At 41.4% G+C, this 20,507-nt stretch overlaps 1 protein-coding gene across 2 annotated transcripts; it reads right to left on the bottom strand.

Moving 5' to 3' along the window:
• Nucleotides 1-3,049: 3,049 nt before the first annotated feature.
• Nucleotides 3,050-15,492, bottom strand: ercc6l2 (excision repair cross-complementation group 6-like 2). 2 transcript variants are annotated; one of them, XM_034091531.1, is made up of 20 exons: nt 15,218-15,492; nt 14,462-14,877; nt 14,260-14,376; nt 13,901-14,094; nt 13,674-13,767; nt 13,405-13,472; nt 13,064-13,271; nt 12,796-12,936; nt 12,271-12,387; nt 12,023-12,142; nt 11,872-11,943; nt 10,995-11,140; nt 10,785-10,880; nt 10,540-10,639; nt 10,289-10,441; nt 9,824-9,907; nt 7,211-8,252; nt 6,963-7,117; nt 5,947-6,104; nt 3,050-4,619 (listed from the first exon to the last, which is right to left on the bottom strand). In XM_034091531.1, exons 1-20 carry the CDS (start codon nt 15,243-15,245, stop codon nt 3,350-3,352), a joined length of 4,779 nt encoding a protein of 1,592 aa, XP_033947422.1. In that variant the 5' UTR covers nt 15,246-15,492; the 3' UTR covers nt 3,050-3,349. The 2 variants fall into 2 exon arrangements, with proteins under 2 accessions (XP_033947422.1, XP_033947423.1); XM_034091532.1 differs by lacking the exons at nt 13,901-14,094; nt 14,260-14,376; nt 14,462-14,877; nt 15,218-15,492 and having other exon boundaries at nt 13,405-13,467; nt 13,674-13,723.
• Between the last annotated feature and the right edge of the window lie 5,015 nt (nt 15,493-20,507).

Genomic DNA, 20,507 nt, shown 5'->3' on the forward strand with positions numbered 1-20,507 from the left:
CCAGCTCCGAACCGGCCCCGAAACACCGTTGGTGTGAATGAGGTATGAGAGGCTGCTCCGCTGCGGTGTGAACAGGAAAACCCGGTGCTTTTCAAGCTCCAGCTCCGAACCGGCCCTGAAACACCGTTGGTGTGAATGAGGTAACAGAAGCTCTTTAGAAAAAGTAGTCTGAGTTATTGCAACAAAGATCCTAAGAAACACACACCGATGACCTGATGACCCACAATGACCCTCTGTTAGTTACCAGAACCCGCAGGCTAACTGTCGAGACTTCTTTCATATAATAATACCCTTATATAATACTTCATTAAAAAAGAGCTAGTTCTTTATCAGCCTCTTTATGCAAACCTTCTTAACACATTGCAGAATGAATTCTTTTGAAACCTGAGCCAGAAAGGACTGGAGGCCCAGGTCAATACGGGTCAACACTCATTCACAGCTTTTAACAAATCAAATCAAACTAGGTGTCACAGCCTGACATCAGAAAAATAAATCTACATTGAAAGGGCCGCCCTCTGCCGCGATTTCTGACTGTCCCGTTTATATCAGTCTCACACACACCCAGGTGAAAGTGACAGGAAATATATACAAAGTGTTCACACTGCCCTTGACACAGAGAGTGGAAACACTAATGGGAGAATCGGAACACAGCTTCACTTTTGTGGTATTTTTTGTGACTCTTAGGCCCCGGCCACACGAGGACGAAAACGGCTAAACGCATAGGATTAACGCAAACGCAATCGCAAAAAAGCTTCCGTCCACACGCAATATTCACCGGATAGTGTCTGTCCACACGAGACAGCTCCGTTTAGCTCCAACCGCTGGAGAAGCTGCAGTACATATGCAGGAGCCTGTACGTGGCGCTGTAGCTTCCTCCACAAAAGCAGCGAAGAAGCATTGTTGTCATGGTTGCCCTTCTGTTTATTCTCTGCGGTGGGGGCCGAGGGAACCGGTCTTCTTTGTTATTTATTGAGCTTTAAAACAAATGAATAACGACTATATATAAAATAATAATAAAATACACGGAGCCTCTCTTTTTCCTCCCTCTCTTCAGACAGCGTCAGTGTCTGTTTCATGCAGCAGCTGATCCAGTAATGAGTGACCCGGCCGACAGTAAAAATAAACATATTTATAACTAGTTTAGGTAGTTTGAGAGGTAATTAAAATAGCTAAGGGTGATGATCTGACTTGAAGTGTGTGTTTTGCTGCAGCGGGAGGAGCTGCAGGTGAGCAGAGCTGCGTGTCTCCGTCATTAGGCTTCACTCGCGTTTATGTCCATATCGAGAGAAAGATAAATAATCTGAATTCAGTGTGCAGTTTACTTTGATGCGGGGTGAGCAGCAGAGGTGGGGAGAGGCGGGGCTATTTGCCTCATCATTATCAGAAAATGATCGTAAGGGCGTACACACAGAGCCGTTGGACCCCCCCAGAGCATTGCGTATGCCGTTCTATCCACCTTGGGACCCGTTATCGTTTCCGCAGTCGTTTAGTGCCATATTCGGTCGAACGGTCTATATGACACTAAACAGTAACGCAAACGACCGTTTTCGTCCTCGTGTGGCCGGGGCCTTAGGTATAGCAAATTATACCTGAGACATTGTCGGTAGGCAGCCATTCATGGGTGTTGAATGTCTCACTCCAGATCCTTGACAGAATACTGCCGTTAGCATTAAGGATAAGAGAGCTTTGTTTGCCACTGAGCCATGTTAGCTGGCCTCCATTAGCCTCCAACCACTGTCACTCACTCAGACGGTGAGCCTTTCTATTGTCAGTTAAATGCAAAGCCTCTCTGCTATCTCACTTGAACCAGACTATGACCACAAAAAGACAGACAGGGATCTGCGGTTCTCAGTTGACTGAATGAGAAAAGCAGAGAGGGAAGGGTTTGGGATAAGAGAAAGGGCTTTTTATTCTCTGTCTGTGATTTGAACAGGTGTGACAAATGTGTGGCCTCGGTATATGTGTGTGAAGATCGTCCAGATCTACCACCCAGAAGGCCTGCATGCATGCACGCACGCACGCACGCACACACACACCCTAACAGAGCTGCCTGTTCTGTTGAGGCATGTAGGGCCTTTTTGCTTCTGTTTATTGATAGCTATCAGCACTTTCTCATTTCTGCTAAACAAAACACAGGGTTAGGGTTAGCTCTCTTCAGGGTTGTACCTTCTCAGATTAAAAGAGGGAGCACACAGCTGTGAGGTTTAGCACATGAATGCATGCTCGTTCACATACACCCACATTAAGGGCTTTCTTCTTCACATTACGACTATTAGTTTGATAAGTCTTTTTTATTTCTATGGAGTGGATTTCACAGAGGATTGGTGGACGGATGAGTGTGAAAGTGACTCCTCATCCCTCTTCTCCCAGCTCCACTAAGTCTTCGACTGCTTATTTTTATTTCACTAATTGCGCAGCAGCTTCCACTATTAGAGTTGAGCCACAGACGATCAGATTACTGTGCAGGGAAACTACACCATCTACACAATATGCAATCTCATGGGGAGCGGGAGGCAGTGATGTGTTCAAAGTGAGGGAGACATAATAGCCATTAGGGAGCTTTAAGTGATATCTCTGCAGGGCCACCCCGGTGGCAGTCGTGGTATCTAATAACGATGATAGCTAATGCCTACAGCGGAGTGGGATTCCCACTTATCATATCAAGTGCAGCCACAGTCTGGGCCTTGATACTGAACTTAAACTACTGTACATGTGAACACAGGAGGCAACAGCTTTGTATAGTTTGGTTCACTTATTTTTATAAAGAATTGGAGCCGACACCATTAGTTTGAGCTGCAAATATTTTGGTAATCCATTAAAACAAAACAAAATGTTTAAGGCAAATATGCAAAACATTTGATAACTTTAATATATTTGAAAGCTTCTGAAGTGCGAGAATGTTATGTTTTGTCTTTGGGATCTCTAAGAATAAAAAAACATTTGAATACATCTATTTGGAAATGTGTGTTTCCCTTTTGGCTCAATTTTATATACAGTACATAGTAAATGCCTATGAATTAAAACAATTTACAGGGCAATAACTTCCATACAATTTAGAAAAGGTTTTAATACTCAAAGTGATCAAGACTCTGTTTAACCACGTAACAGTCTGCAATATGATTACTCGCTAATTCAATGAACACTAAAGATCTTCAAATGTTGACACTAAAAAACTAAAACACTCTTTAAAAGAATAAAATAATAGGGCAAAAGTAATAAAATACAAACTTGAGAAAGTCTGAGGTAGGAAAACCTGCTTTAAATAATCAACGGGGACATTTCTATGTATCTTCTTCAGAACTGCAAAAGTAAAAAAAAGTACAAAATGTAACTAATTGTCTCTCTTGCATCATTTCTTCCACAGGAACTTGTCATTAGTCTTCCAAAGACTCTCCCTCTCCTCTTTTCCTGACCTACCTCTAGCTGCAATACGAGTGTTGATGCAAACCCTCTGTACTTCTGCCGGGTCTGTTAACCTGTTGATGCTCTCCTCATTACCTTCATTCAGGATGTCCCAAAAATCTTTGCGACAGCCCTTTGACACCACCTGATGTGTAGGGGGCTTGTTTGGAGAGGACAGCGAGTCTATGACTGCACCAGAATCAGTATTAAGAGTGATTTTGGATGGAGAAGGCGTGGTAAGACATGGACCCACTGACACGTGGGCCAGTGCAGGAGCTGTCTTCGGGCTCTGTTTGACTCCCTTGGGTTTGGGTTTTAGCAGGTCATCCAGAATTGAGGTGTCTCCTATCAGATCTTTGAGGAGGGAACGATGACTGGAAGAAGATGTGGCCTGCTCAGGAGGAGAAGAGGTCAGAGGATTTGTTCTCTGGCCTTGAAGAGTTTCACTGCTCCTGGAAGACAGTTTCTGCCCTTCCTTTGCTGTGGGTTTGGATAATGTGGTGGACCTGCCATGGCGGAGGTCCTGAGAAGAAGGAACATCTCTGTCTGTGCTTGTCGGGAAAGCAGCAACCTCCCCAGATGTCAGACCACTGCTGCTGGCCTGATCCAAGCCAAGACCACCGAAGGCTCCAGAACCAGAAACACTATTCATCTTTGTCCTCTTATGTCCTCTGGCACTGCAGACCGTCTCCTCCTGCTCGTCTGACTCAAGGCTTGGAACATCACTTGGAGGTTCTAGGGCATTCTTGTGTGGGATATTTTGCTTTTTTAGTGGCGGTAGAACATTATTTTGCAGGTTTCTATGCTTTGTCTGGGGATCAGGAACATCATTTTGTGGGCGTCTAGACTTGTTCTGCTGCACAGAAACATTGTTTTGTTGGGTTTCAGGCATAATTTTAGGTTCAGGATTATTCTGAGAGTATTTAGGCTTCCTTTTGGCTTTTGGAACATCCTTTTGTGGGGTTCGGGTATGTGTTTGAGATTTTGGGGATGTTCTGGTAGATGTTGTGGAGGTAGTGGTTGAAAAGGAGGTCTGTGCTGAATCAGATTCTGGGAAATAGTTTGTGACCGTTTTGTCAAGGTCAGGGTTATTTAGTGATGTGTAATATTGTCGTAGCCACGCCAGTCTCTGGGTCGAGTTTTTCCTCAGAATCTCAAGTGCAAACTGATGGACTGAGGGGAAGTTCAATTGTTCTGCCATTTCCTCGAGCTGCTGCCTAAACACAAGAAGACAAATGACAAGGCAGAAATCAGTTTGACAAACATCCATGCAAAGAAAATGTGTATGTCTTTACAAGTAATATCAATTGGTAATATCATGTGAATTAAAACATCATATTTACACACATACAGTTAGTACAAGTCCTGACTTACTGTGGACATGTCACATGTGAGCATACAGTGAGGTACTTTAAATCCCACTTAAAGTATTGTCTTAAAAAAAACAGGAAACCCATCGTATTAAATCACATATTCTGTGGGTCCAACAGGCCTAGGATATATGAACAGTTCTCCACATATTCAGGCTCATATTCAGAGACCCATGCAGTATGAGATGTTTTTCCTGAGCTCAAAAGCAGTCATTAAAACGTTGGTCTCACCAGACTTGGGGACAGAAATACTTCAAAGTCACTGTCCGGCATTATGGTGGAGTTATTACCATTTGTGGCTTTCAATGGAAAAACAATAAATAAAAGTAAGAGCAGTAAAACATGATGTGAATGTGGTTTCAAATCATTAAACAGCAAGGTTAATTGAGGGGATATCAATATAACTGGTGTATACTAGTTTCCCTCCCTGGTGAGCCTCTGGGCAGAGATACAGGCTCACCCTTGGGAAGTGAGATCGGAGCCATAAAATGTGTCTGTATATGAGTGTTTTGGGAAGGTGGGGGGCGGAGGTGAAGCAGCCGGAGAGACAGAGGTGTGTATTTGAGCAGTGTGTGTCTGTACGTGTGTGTGAATGCTTGTTAGGAAGTGTGTACATCAGTGTGGGTTTGGAAGTCCTCGGGCGATCGTTTTTGGTTAGAGTCAGGAGGGCTGTGGTTGTGGAGGGGAAAACTCCAGCACAGTCTGGCCTGAACATAACTGGGTACTCTTTGGCATGATGCTGGGAAATAGGTGGAGAGGGAAAGCTCAGAGGTGGTCTTTCGCTAAAAACACACACATATAATTCCTGAGGCCCAGGTGGGGGCGCTCAACACCATACCTGTGGTAAGTTTTGGCCTCCTTCCCTACGCTGCCAGGAATCTCTCTCTTCCTACTTCACTCTAAAGACCACCTTTCTTCTTTTCATTCCCTGACTTGATTTATTCTTATTCAAACCATGCTGGCCGCTTACACCGAGTCAGTTTTCCTTAACTACATCTACCGGTACCCATAACTTTGGTTCTCGTCCATGCCCTCTCTTACCCCCTATGTTATATTTTACAATAGACATGTTTTATTCTTCCTTATTCTCAGCTTTTTTGCACTTTCCCATCTGCTGTCGCCTTTGTTCTTTTTGTTTCACTTCCCCTCATCTCTTCTGACACCTTTTCAATACCTGCATATGGCTTGAGGAGTCTCTCCAATGATGAAGGTCATGTTTCTGGTTTGGTGCACACTCTTGTTGGCAAAGCTGACTGGATGGTGCACACTGGGCCTCTCCAGTCTGACAGCAGAGGGGCAGGGCGGACTGTCTGGCGGGCTCGATGACAGACTCTGGTACAATCAAGAACATAAAATATTTAAACATACCAAACAATTACCATTAGCAGGTTCCCCATGTCCTTAACGCAGCAGCGCGGGTTCAAATTTGAGCATATTTTTTCCCTTTTCTTTTTTACTATTTTGGCTGTACCCTCCATTTAAAGGCAAAAAGCCTTGACAGGGCTAACATTTTTAACCTGAGGACACACACACACACACACACACACACACACACACACACACACACACACACACACACACACACACACACACACACACACACACACACACACACACACACACACACACACACACACACACACACACACACACACACACACACACACACACACACACACACACACACACACACACACACACACACACACACACACACACACACACAGTCAAGAGGTAGACAAAACAATGACTTCACATACAAAATTGTTGTTTGCTGCTTTCAATGCTGTGCGTATACGACCTTAAAGGAAAAATTAAATCAGAACAACTATGATCCAAAAATCATACAAAGGAATCAACAGAAGTCCATAAGTGACCATTTTGTTTGCCAGCAGTCTCTCTCCCCTAGTCTGTGCTGTTGGCTGAGATAAGTAGCATGATATTGGATGTAAACATGTGGTATTCGGGACCACAGATGTTGATGGTAAAGGTAAAACTGCTGCCACTAATAAAGCACGACTGAAACCTTGTTAAGCTACTAATCAATAACATCGATTATGTTTACATCCACTCTCATGTGGTAGTGAGAGCATATGTGCCTAATACAGTCAATAAAGTCTTTTAAAATACAATTGAATTCATCTACTCCGATTTGGCATGGCATTGGCCTACATCAGTTTTATGCATTACCTCCTGTGTGCTTAGAAGGTGATTGGCCGGGAGCTGAGAATACATCTTGCGCTCGAACACGTCACGTACTGCAGCTCGACTCATCCGCTCCTCTGCTTTGCTCCCGCCCACAACGCGCTGGTTAGAGTGGGTGTATAACACCTCGTGTACACCACCTTTAAACAGAAATATACATCATTAATGTTGAATAAAAAAATAAAAAGTTTCATTAAGAATTATAATCATTTAATCAAAGGTATTGAATTTACCTAGCACACTGTCAATAGTTATATCCTTTCCTTTGGATGCCGGGAATGTCTGACATTTCAGATTTGTAAATGAAACAGCTTTGGGCATGCCTGCTCGTCTCTCTGTCCTGATGGTTGCAGCTATTTGCCCATCTTTTGTCAACTCAAACCTAGATCTTTCTATTTGTGGAGATGTTGAGGGACATCCTGGAGATCTCCCTTTCTTAACAGGAGTGTTTTCCTCTTCTGAAGATGTGAATGTCTCTATGTCCTTTGTGTATTTGGATCTGGCCTTGTTCCGAACACTAGCACTTAGCCACTTTTTGTTGTGGTCCAGATTTTCTCTGCAACTTCCTCTACCATGTGAATTTAAATTGCTCCTCTTGGGACAGGTCTTTGCCTCTATGTACAAATCCTCTGATTCATCTGAGTAACCCTTAAAGCGGCGCACTTTTGGAACTGAAGTTTTGAGCTTGTTAGGTTTCTTTTTGTCAGGTGAGGGATTTCCATCACTCTCCTCATCAACAGTAATGTTTTTATTTGTCCACTCTTTCAGGCCCCGTCTCTTCCTTACATTATCATCACTGTGTTTAAACAATGAGACCCTCTCTTCTTTGCCACTATCTCCATTCTCACTGTCTTCTATGTCTGAACCCCAGGTTTTCGTCCCCAATTTAGGGGGACCGACTGATGCATTTCCTGCATCAGAGCTTTTGCAAATACCAGAGGAGACACCCTCCACAGTCTCTTCCTCAGAGGGGCTTTCTTCGATACCTGGACTACTGTCCCCTTCTGCTAACTCTGGTTTCCCTTTGACCCTTTCGAGGAGCCTGGAGAAACCGTGCTGAAGGAGACTAACTCGACCAGGACCAGCAGCAGCACTGTTGCCATCCGCTGCACCGGGTTTTGACCCCTTTCTCTTAAGACCTTGTTCTTCATCATCCTCTTCACTTCCACTGCTGAAGTCCAGCACCCCTTTTGGGACCTTTGATGCACCGCTGTTCTCCTGGGCTGGTTCGTTATTTGGTACAGGGTCATCTGCAGGTGGGGAATCACCAGGTTTCTAAAATGAGACAATACAAACAATCAGCTAAGAAAGTGGGGACAGATTGAAATAGAAAGCAATACAACGTAGGTAGTAAGAGAACAAGAAATGCATGTCAAAGATTTAAATAGACAGTGTGGGAAAGATTTAGCTCCAAAATAGCACAAATCGGCTTCAAATTCCTCACTTCCCCTTGTTCTTGCCATCTTTCAGTGGAACAGCCCATATGAGATATTATTGTGTAACACAAAACAGATGTTTGTAAAAGTACATCACAATACAAATAAATGTGACATATGCCCTCGACCATGATGTAATATGAATAAAAGATAGGGGTCAAAACATTTCCTTGACTTGTATGAATGGGAGCATTATGAGAGAGACCACCAACAGTGATTCTAATTCCATCAATTTTCCATCAATTCCTCCGTTCTTGTGTGCATGTTGGTGCTCACACGCCTCCAGCCCCTGTCTGTGCGTGTTAAGACACCCCAGTGTATTCTGTGTTTTTGGAAGAATCTGAAAGGCCTCAGTGGAGCAACAGCCCAGTTAAAAAGGAACTGGATGATAAGGGCTATCACTGTGTAAATAAATAGCTGAAAAGCAGAAGATAGGCTTCAGTGTGGTCTGCTCCTTCCATCAGGATACACAAGTAATTACATCCAGCTGTTGCACCCTGCATCAGAGAGAAACTGAGAAGCACACAAAGAGAACCTCGTCCTTTAGTTTTACAAAACCACAAAGAATTGAGTGGAAAGATGTGTTTTTTGTAAGCCAAAGACTTTAAGTTATGCTCCACCCAAAATGTATTGCATTGCAGTTATGATTCTTTTGTAAAACAGTATTAAATATTTTTGCGATTGAAAGGAAAAATAGGAACAGTCCGTTCCTATAGTGAGTTACACAAGATTCCAGTTGTTGCCGGTTTGCAAAATACAAAAGCATCAAAACCTCCATAGAGACTTCTGCTAATGCAAGTAGTCCCTTGCTAAATGTAGGCATATATACTGTACTACATCAGTCAAAGTATAACCATGATAAGGTGACATGAAAGTAGCATAGTGACACATTTTTATGAACAAATGATTATAAGTCAAAGTAGAGCCGTTTGAGCGAATTCAAATAATCTTTTTGTTACTTTTTACGACAATAAAAAAATCATTATATGGATTTATTCTAACCTTCTGAACCCATGCTACCCCCAACAGCTGTGAGGAAAAACTACAAACTTTAAAACCTACAGCAGCGTGATAAAGATAAGAACCGTTTTGGCCATGTTGTTACTTTCCCAATGTTCTTCCTTTAAAAGTAGCATAATATGTCTTATTTTGTCACAGTGGAAGCTGATTATCTTTCCTCATAAATGGGGTGAACAGGAATAAAAAGAATAATTGAGAAAAGAACAAAGATAAATAGTCTCAGCTAAGGCAATAAACTGAAATGAGATTGCGTGAGATGGTTGACAGACAGATGGTAGGGTCCCTGTTGGAGGTACTCCATCTTTCGCGTGGGAATGGGAGGATCAGGGGGCCGCCTGGGAGAGAAGACGCAGTGAGGGATGGGAAGATGAGAAGGGCATAACTACTCACGCTAACTCCCTCCGTCCCCTCCTCCTTCTCTTCAGCCGTGTATGTGCTGCTTGTCATTACGCCGGCCTCTACTTGTCCTTCTCGCTGACGGGAAAGCAACAAATTAGACACACATTTATCAACTTAACCGTGTCAATAACAAAATATATTCAATTATGTACCAATCATCAACAAAATAATTATCCTTCAGTTTTCATTTTTACTAGGCTGTACAGTTTAAAATTCAAGGAAATAACAGTGCAGTATGCCTCTAAAATTCCTATAAGAAACTAGAGTTGTAATGACATTATCAGTCAATTTGACAAGATATAGTATCAGTACACTCCAAATAAAATAAATAAACTATACATTTTCTTGACTGTTTTGTGAAACCTTGTATTGTGACATTGGAAGGTGAGTTAAGTAAGTATGCTACATCAAAACACATCTTCAATAAAACTGTAAAAGCTATGGAGGCTTTCTAACCTCTAGTATCTCGCGGGTGAGGCATGACCCTAGGGTCTGCAGCCTGAAGAGGTTTTTGATCCCAAACAGCTCCCCCTTATGGACACCATGCCCCTGCACTGCCTCAAAGTACCGCCGCGCACTCTCCTTGCCGACAACGGAGGACTGAAGTTGCTGAAAGATAGGACATTTGGAAACACTGTCAAAACATATTATTGTGCTGGTTTTTTCTGTTATTGTTTGACGTGTGTGTTGTTAAGATGATCTGGTACCTGTTTGTAAATTTGTCTGAGGTAGATAACCTCTTCTACGGTGCCCAATGAGATCAGCCTAAGAACAGTCACATCTCTGCACTGGCCAATTCGATATGCCCTGAAAACAGACACAAACATAAACACAAAAGCACCGGTCAGCACATCATATTACTAAATACACTATACTGGCAGCTGAATGTGGTAGAGATAAGCAGCATCAGAATAAAAAACTCAAGTATTTGAAAACTTGGCCCACAATCTACCTGTCAATAGCTTGGAGGTCATTGGCTGGGTTCCATGTAGGGTCAAAGAGTACAACCACATTGGCCCCTACGAAGTTCAGACCAAGACCACCCGCCCTGACGGAGAGAGACAGACATTTGAAAATGGACAAAAATAAGTGCTTGTTGTTTAAACAAACCACAAAATTGAAATATGAAACTTTGTTATCTAATTATCAATGTTTGACTAACATGGTGGAAACCAGGCAGAGGTTGATGTGAGGAGAGATGTTGAACTCTTTGACAATCTGGACTCTCTCTTTGGCTTTGGTGGTTCCGTCCAGCCTGATGTAGTCGAGCCCCCCGGCCATGCAGTAGCTCTCCAGCACATCTAACAGCTGGCAGGTAGAAAACAACAACAAAGTGTTCAAAGTCAACTGTTAACAAACAGGCATCCCTACATCTGTCATGTGAATTCACCCATTGCTAAGGTTTAAGAGTTTGTATGGGGTATATAAAAAGCAAAGGATTCACTAGCAAATATGATACAAATGAAACAGAATATCCACAGGCATGTATATTTAGAGATACACTATAGGGGTTGCTGAGTCTTGCACAATCACATCTGTATGGGCTCTATAATTACCAAAAACGCAAAACATAGGCCATGAAAATATGACCTCATAGCAGCGAGAAATATTATTACTGTCTCAGGTGACAGCAACAATTACACTCCGAAGAGTTTAATTATCTTTAAACCTCTAATTGCCCCCACACAAAGGCTCACCTATTAATATATGTCATGAGAAAACCATGCCTCCTGCTACAATTTGTTCTGTAAACAAGTAATCTGCCCTTACAGCATTTGCAATTAAGTGTGTGTTTAGGCCTGTTTGTGTGTTGAAAGGCTGAATGGATAAGAGCGAGTGTATAGCTCTAAAACCATCAGCGTACTTCTCTTAATAACATAACATTACTGTGAGCCTCCAATCATTTCCCTACAGGAAAACATCTTGCCATGTTGCTCATCTGAATCTTACAATATGTCGTTGCACTCATATTTGCAAACATGCCGACACACAACAATTCTGATTCAAACACAAGGTACCCACAAAAACTGAGCTCTCACCTTGGTTGAGAGAGAAAAAATAAGTATTTTATCTCTCCTTTGCAAGTAATGCTTCATGAGCTTCTGCAAAACCTGAAAGAAACACAGATATAGTCACTCACAGGGAAACAACCCATATAAGCAGATATGAGCCTTTGTTCCCAAACGTTACCATCATTTTCCCACTGTACAGCGGGTCTGACAAGGCCTCAAATGCTTCGTCTTTGCATCTCTGCACAAAGTCTGGGAACTTTTGGAACACCTTTGCACAAATGCGCCCCACATACTTTTCCTGGAAGATACAAATGAGTTGTTATAGTGAACCAAACTAAGAGATTTCAACTGAAGGCTGGACAAACTTTCCAATGATAGCTCTAATGAACAAGTGCAGTAAATCAGTGATAGGTTAACATGACTCACCTGTTTCTTACTGGTTCCTGTGGTAGACTGAAGCAGTGCTGCATGGTTTGCAATCTTCCTCAATATTGCCAAGTAACTAAAGTATAGACTCTTAATTTCCACACCTTCTGAATTTGTCTGCAAAACAAAGAATCAGATATTATTTGAGTGCTCAATCTTTGTTTTTTTTCCACTACATGAGAGTTGTTCGTGAATGCTAACATTAAAGAGTTATTCCCACACTTCAACCAAATGGGCAGTTGTAACTGGCTATAATGTTGCATTTGATTTTCTGTTTTAATTCACTGCATTTTATTGTTTTTAAAAAGTAAAATGCAGAAATACCAACTGGATCCTTAAAGGAACATTTTCGCAACATGTTTGTTTAAATTAGTGAATAACCCCCCCAAAAAAGTTGTTCACATACAACTCAATTAAAAGGTGAATTTCAGATTTGCAGTTAACAGCTCGAGCTTTAGAATTAAGTTCAACCCATTACAAAACATAGCATACAGAGTCACAGAATAGTCAAAGCAGTGATCTAACTTTATAGCAGCAGCGTCCGCGGTTGCGCCCACTTTGACAGTCACATTTCTCTGAAGACTTCAGAATTAACGTCACATCTTCAGAGTCCAACACCGTCTGATACACAGTCTGCTGAAAGTCTGTCAGGGAGCAATACACCACCTAGGAGAAAACACAGTCCAGCATTTGTCTAAGAAGTGTTGCTTATATACATCATAGAGCTGTGGAAATATGGTAATAGAATATAGTCCAGAAATGCAAAAGTCTTGTTACATTTCACCAATCTTACCCTGTCATCCTTCTTAGGCAGTTGTTCCTTGATGAGAGCTTTAGTTCTTCTGAGGAACAAATGGGAGATCTTCCTCACCAGAGCTCTGACAGTCTTCCTCGCGGTAGCTAGGGCACGTTTGGTTGCGCTGTGCCTCTGCCCTTGCTCAATCGGATCTGAAAAGTTGTTCTTGAAATGTCCTAAGTTGCCAAGACAACCAGGTATGGCCCTTAATAAAAAAAATAAAAAATGTCAAACAAAGTTGCAAATGTATCACTTACGTTACGAGGGCGGAATTACTGAAATGTGCTTATAATATGAAAATGGAAAAAGGGTTGTCACATAAAAGTCTCTTCACCTACCAGTCCATGACGCACCACAGCTCCTCAAGGTTGTTCTGTAAGATGGTGCCAGTGAGGCCAACTCTGATCTGATGAAAATATAATTGCTTAGTTAATTTCTAATTAAAATGGTGTCATATTTCAATATATTTTCAATACAGCAGAGATGAAGACAACTTGTGACTTTACACTTCCTGATGACACCACCAATGCTCTCTACCAAAAGTATATCTAAACCGAATCTAGATACACACTAGTAATAATACAATTAAAACATAAAGCTCTTTGACCTTGCATTTCAGATCCTTCATGGCCTGAGTGATCTGAGAGTTTGGATTTTTTAGCTTGTGGGCCTCATCCACAACCACAGCAGACCAGTCTATACTGCAGGCAGGGCAAATGTGTACTTTATTAATAAAAACATTAATTACGCATATGAGAAATACATTAAATCCACACATACAGGAAACACGTAAGATATGGTTTGTTGCTTGAGTGAGTTGAGCATGTTTCTTACTTATTAAACTGATCAAGACAAAGGCGCAGAGTCTCGTAGGTAGTAAGCGCGATCTCAATTCGTCCCTTCTTGATGCGAGCCAGCTCCTCCTCTTTCCTCAGCCCGTGGACCACCACACATTGGAAGTGACCCCATGTGTCCAGTTCATCTTTCCAGTTATAAAGCACTGAGAGCGGGGCCACAATGAGGAATACCTAGACCAGATTGTGGACAAACAAAATAAAGAAAAATGAACACTCATATCTGTAGATGTACAGTATTGTGGCACATGAACATAGCAAGTATTTAAAATGAAGTACTTATTTATCCTGACATCTTTTATAATTCTGGAAATTTAAGTTAAGTGTTTCAATACCCACTTTGTTGGGTTTACTTTGCTTGGAAGGCATCTGACTCTGCAGAAACTGAGGCCTGTTTTTCTCGATGTCCTCCCATGTGCCTCTTTTGTGCAATACAGCAGCAAGGAAACCAATGACCTAAGATAAGAACAAGAGTTATAGAAAAGAGAGACAGCCACCATAAAGAAAACAATTAGATATTAAGTGTGCAACTATTTTGTACCTGTATGGTTTTTCCCAAGCCCATGTCATCCCCCAGGATACAACCTCTGGAACCGATGTAGTTTTTGTAAATGAACCTGATACCTTCTCTCTGGTAATCTCTCAGGTATCTGTTGATGGTGTAGGGGACACTATCTCCATTAACATCACTCAACTCTAAGGAGACACAAAGCCTGGTGTCTGCAGCGATGCAGGGAAACATAGGTTTCTCCTGGAGGAAGTGATTCAACCCTGGTCTCATGAGTTTTGAGACAGGTACAGCTTCCTCCTCTTCTTTTTCTTCATCTTTTTCAAGGTGAGTGAATAGCACCCATGCTGTAGTATCAGAGATGGAGGTCAGTCTCTTAATTGTGGCCTCTCGCAGGGTGCCATCTCTCGGGTCAGGAGCCAAACAACTGTCCCCCTCACGCCATGTTGCTATAATACAAACATGTCATTAGTTTACTCTTAATTTATTCTCATACAACATTTACTTTACCTAAGGAACACACAGTTTTATTAGAAGTGGGGTATATTTAGTCACATTTTTAGCCTATGATTTGTTTTAATGGACGGAAAAGATATAACAAGAAATCGCTACACAATAAAACCATAGTATTTGATGTTATTTGATGGAAGAGTAACTTCAGTAAGTTTAGTTAATGATTTCTTGAAAATAAATATGGCTAACTATTTGCTAGCTGCAGAGGCTTTTTGCGTAGCCGTATGATTGTGTCCAGCTAAAATGTAACAACAGGTAAAAATATGCATGTCAGACCTTTCACAACTGCAGAAGATGAAGCCATCAGGATTCATTAAAGGTGTCCTACCTCCTCTTCTTCGTGTGGAGAAAAAAAGTCATGTAGCATTCTAGCTAGCTTGAGTGGCTTAATTTAGCAAACACATTGCGCACAGGAAAGAACGGCGACAATATCGAACTAAAAACAGAAGAAGTGTTTTACTTTTTGTAATGCTTTATCCTCACGCTAAGTATACAATGTGCCTTAAAGATAAATAAAGGCACAGAGCAGGAGCTGCTGCAGCTCCACTGCAGCTGAGTGAATGTGTATCTGTTCTGACAACGAGTAAAGCACTTTCGACACATTTTACCGATTTAGAAATACAATTAAATCGTCAATGTTACAATCCACAAAACACAAATTCCGTAAAGTATATATTTTAAGTAATGACTGTTTTTCTCCTTCATTCTTTTTTTCTTTTTTACAAATTTCACTGTCGGACATTATGTTGAAAGTGCTTGGTAGAATCTAATTAAATGCATGTAATTTTCAAGAAATGTTGCCGCCAAGGGAGAAATTATGTGTAATAATAATACAAATAATTGACTTGTCAGTGGTCTATTAAAGAGTATATGTCATATAAAAAGAATATATTGATGGAACATTTAGGCTGCAATCCCATAATGTTACATTATGAATCCTACCAAAAACATGTAAATTATAAAAAGCCATCGTCCCACGTAGGCCTACAAATACATTTATGAATATTTATAGATATTATTTGAACATTCCTTTTATTATTAATGTTCAGTAGCCTAGGTTCTCAATCTTATCTTATGATGTAGGCCTCTTTTATTTCATGTTGTACCTTATCCTTAATATTGCATTTGTACTTTTACATTTAACTTTAATATCATAATATAATAATCAGGCATTCTTTACCTGGTTTATTAATTCAATGTTTATTTGCACTTATTGTCAAGCACTATTGCTTGGAACCATACTGGTTCATATGTTTGTAGGTTTCTATCTTTATGCTCTGCACTGTTTATACCTTAAATTGTTATAATATATATATTTTTTTTTTAATTAGATTTATATAGGCCAAGTTCGTATAAAGTCTACTGCGTGCGTTCATAGCCTTTTGGCCATATTGATAGTCATGAATACCCAAGTTGTTCATGCATAAGACCTAAATCTTTACATTTATAATAGAAAATAATGTACACATTATGAAATAAGTGTACACAATTCCTGGTCCGATGGTATAGACAAAATTGGCATTAATTCACTGAAAGAAATAAAACACCTGCTAAGATTTTAGCATTAGAAATCCTTGGTCAGAATCAGAATCAGAAATCCAGTCATATTTAACCAAAAGCCTTGACTGATTAAAAGCCTATAGGCTGGAGTGAAACTGTAGAGAGACTGCGAGAGCACTGACACTGGAGACAGGAAAGGAAACACAACAGCATCAACATATCAACAGTCAAGAGAATTAATTACACATGCAAGTCAAGATAGAAGATAAAATAAAGTCAATAAATGCATCTAAAAAGACCTGAGACTTGGGATTCCGTAGAAATACAGAAAAAGAAAGGCGAAGAGATGTGTTTGTCTGTCCTTGTGGGTTGATATTATTTTCATCAACAAGCTTACTTTCAGGTTGTCTGTTGCTATGCAAAAAGAGTTGTAAACACACACTGTCTCAGTTCTCCATCCCCGATTTGACTTTCCCTAAACGTTGGTTGTGGCGCTGCAGATGAGGCACGACTAGGTCCGCTTTTCGCTATGGTACACTGCCATACAAAAATGTAACTTTTTGTTCCTGTTTTTTCAACACTAGGGATTTATAGGGCAGCTGCCACAGATGTTCTCATAAAGAAAGTCCAAACACTGATGTCAAACTGTTTACATACTGCACTGGATCTGACACACACTTGTTCTCTCACTGAACCACAAGAGCCTTCTCTGGCCTCATTTACTGCTCAAGCATATTGAGTTGGGATACATAGAGCATTGGCTGCAGATAAAAAGTTCTCATCAACAACCTTTTTCACAGATGACTTGTTGAATTTGTTGAGTGACTTTGTCAAGTCGGCTGTAATTTCTGAAATTAAATGTTGGTTATCATACTCCTTTGCTCTTTATTAAGTCTTGATGAAAACTTAAGCTTTTTGAAAAACATCTGATTTATGATGTTTTTTGGTGTTCCAGCTAGTAACCATTGCAAACCCTGCTAAAGACCCAACTGCATTGTTGTTTTTCAAATGTAGAAATATGGATATTATAAAAAACAAACCTTTCATGTTTTAAGTCTTGAATGTTCAATTATTTAAAAAAAACATATTACACATGAACAATATGTTTCCTTTTTTAAATTTAAAATTAAGTTAAATGTTATTACTCAATATAGAAAAAATATATTAAAACATATATCTATTTAGCTATTCTGTAACGAGTAGTCAGAAAGTAAATTTACTCAAAACGTGTTTAAAGGCATACATTTAGATGTTTATGTTTTTCCTGGTAAAAGTGGGGCTTGGTTTGTTTAACCTTGAAATGCATCATATTTTACTCTGAGCTGTGTTGTTTCATGAGAATAAAGAGACACGACATCCAAAACCTTGAGTAAAGTTAAATGATTTTACCTAAGTACCTACATAAATAAATGTACTTATTTACTTTTCAACACTGCTATTTGGTTTTGGTTGTGAACAGCAATGTATAAATTATATCTCACACAGGCTCCGCCCTCTACTGGACTCTATGGGTACTACTCTCTATCATGCTGTGCATGCTTTCACCTACTGAGTTACGTAAACGTAGCCGGCCAATCGGGGAGAGCCTACCTGAATGTGCGCGCAGGCCCACAGTATATAAGGTGGCTACGCCCTCCGACCGTCATCCTTTTTCTCTTCAGCGAGCAGACAACTGAACAGGAAGCTAAACGAAAGAAGAAGTAATAATAATGGACTTACCACTCCTGGGAGCTCGGCCTTGCCCTACCTGCCCTGGCTTGATCGCGGGCGCCGATCCTCATCGATGGTGCTTCGAGTGTCTGGGGGCTTCGAGTGTCTGAGGGACAGGCTGAGACAGGTGGGGCTGTCTGACGACGTAATTCAGACTATCCAGGCAGCAAGAACAGGATCCACCACAGCCTGTTACAGGCCTAAGTGGGCGGGATTCCAGTGATGGTGTGAAGAAAGGAGTCTAGAGCCTCTGTCATGTACATTGGGCTACATTTTTTCCTACTAAAGGCCCGGACACACCAAGCTGACACCAAAGAACTGACACAGATGGACCCCGACTGTTGCGTCGCCTCACGTCTCTGCGTTTTAGCCATGTGTCGCACTGGAACACACCGCAAAGACTTCAGCTGACGGCCAAGAAACACGTACGAACCGCGCATGCGTGAGTGGCAATAACTCTCCTTACCAGCAGGCGGCGGTAGTGTGTATTCGTCATTCAAAAGAGGCAACAACCGGAAGACAGACTGCGTGATACCCGAGAGAAGAAGAACAGACTGCGTGATATAAACAAACAACAAATAGCGTGTGCGTTCCATTTTCACTCTACAACGAGAAGCTCATGGGGCTTTCCCGAACCTGTGTCGAGATTTGGAGTTAAATGAAATATCAGATTTGCCTTCTTAATAGTTTGTTTGGGTCCCTCACTTCCGTTTCGCTTCTCATGCACTGATTTGCTAGCTGAACAGCCAATCAGAGTGATTTATTTTGCCGACTGCCTTTTCGGCCGAAAAGGCGTCGGCACGGCTGAAAAGACACGACGGTGCGGGACACACCAATCTGAGTAGGGCGTGTCGACGCTCATCGTCGGCCTAACGCCCACCGACGGCCAAAATCGGCTTGGTGTGTCCGGGCCTTTACTGGTGGACAGGGGCCTGGCTCATTCCACAATTAAAGTGTATGCAGCAGCCATTTCATCCTGCCATGAGGGATTTGGGGGCAGGTCAGTCTTCAGTCAGTCTTCAGTCATGTCGTGGTTTTTGCAGGGGGTCAGGAGGTAGCCGAGTAGTGCACGCCTCCTCCCCGCAATGGGACCTGCCGTTGGTGCTCGAGTCGAGGCTCTGGTCACAGAACCATTTGAGCCTCTGGAGCTCTCCTCCCTGAAAGCACCAACCCAGTCTCATAAAAAAATGTGTAATAACTACGTTGGCCCACAACTTGGGACGTAGTATTTCTACAAAAACGCCTCTGAAATTGTAAGATCCCTACGTTTTTTTCACCATTCATTCCAATGGCTGGCGTCTATGTCACGTGATCTTCAAATTTCTCCCTGCAGAAAAAAAAAACATGGCCGAACTTTGTTTTATTCTCGGTGGAAAATGCCTATTTTAAGGTTAGTTTGGCCATTAAAATGTGTTTTGATGTCATTTGATGCGAGAAATATGAGTTGTTATTTCAGATTATGTGTGCAGTGGATGTACATGACCTTTAGTTTGATAGTTATTATGAAGATTACTTCAGGAAATTGTGTCTATACAACGTTTTCATTGTTACCAAGGTGGTTGCTAGGGACGCTGCTATCGATATTATTTTTGTTATGTTGTGTAACTGTTTAATGGTGTTATCTTTATTGCTACCCCCTTCCCCGTCAATGTAAACTTTTTAGTTTAACAAAATCTGCATCTAAAATTGTGGCATGGATAGTTATTTTCCCCTATGCAATTATCAATTTACTCAACAATAACACATAATTATCCCTGTGTTTATTTATTTGTTTGATTAATAAACACAAGTTGGAGTCCGTCAGGACCGAGGGTCGGAGCAGCTCATTTGCTTTAGAGAATATTACACCCGGAAGTAAGTATTCTCTCCGCTTCGCTTGACAAACCCCGTGATAGTCCTCAAGCTCTCTGATTGGAGAGTGTGCTCCGAAGGTTACGCCGAGTGTCGAACAGCACTTGAAATGGCATGGAACCACGGCAGACTGTCCAAAACTGGATTTGAACGGGTCCACCCTGTCCCCCCCTCCCCCACCCCATCCCCAGAACTACACATGCTGGCTATTGTGTTTTGCAACATGTTCTCTGTCTATGGCACGTCTCTACTGGGAGTTGTAGTTTTAAAAGACGTTTTCGTATTTCCCATAATAAGAAGTTGCCAGTATTAAACTGTGTACATCCCTGGAGGTTTTGGGGATAGGAAACACTCAAATTTAAAACATATAATTAATAAATGGGTGAAAATTGCTTGTGCCCATAATGGACAGCATTAATATACCCATATGGCATATGGGTATATTAATGCTGCCCATTATGGGCACAAGCAATTTTCACCTAAGGTCAGAAGAGCGTTATTTAAC

This window comes from Pseudochaenichthys georgianus, chromosome 9 (genome assembly GCF_902827115.2).
Source record: "Pseudochaenichthys georgianus chromosome 9, fPseGeo1.2, whole genome shotgun sequence".
NCBI lineage: Eukaryota > Metazoa > Chordata > Actinopteri > Perciformes > Channichthyidae > Pseudochaenichthys > Pseudochaenichthys georgianus.

What these genes read in the sequence shown, in the direction of transcription:
- ercc6l2 (XM_034091531.1), bottom strand. Translation starts at nt 15,245, where the DNA reads ATGGCTTCATCTTCTGCAGTTGTGAAAG. An exon ending in AGCAAAGTAAACCCAACAAA is followed by an intron (nt 14,095 to 14,259) that starts GTGGGTATTGAA and finishes AATCTGGTCTAG; the next exon opens with GTATTCCTCATTGTGGCCCC. An exon ending in TGAAGGATCTGAAATGCAAG is followed by an intron (nt 13,473 to 13,673) that starts GTCAAAGAGCTT and finishes TATTTTCATCAG; the next exon opens with ATCAGAGTTGGCCTCACTGG.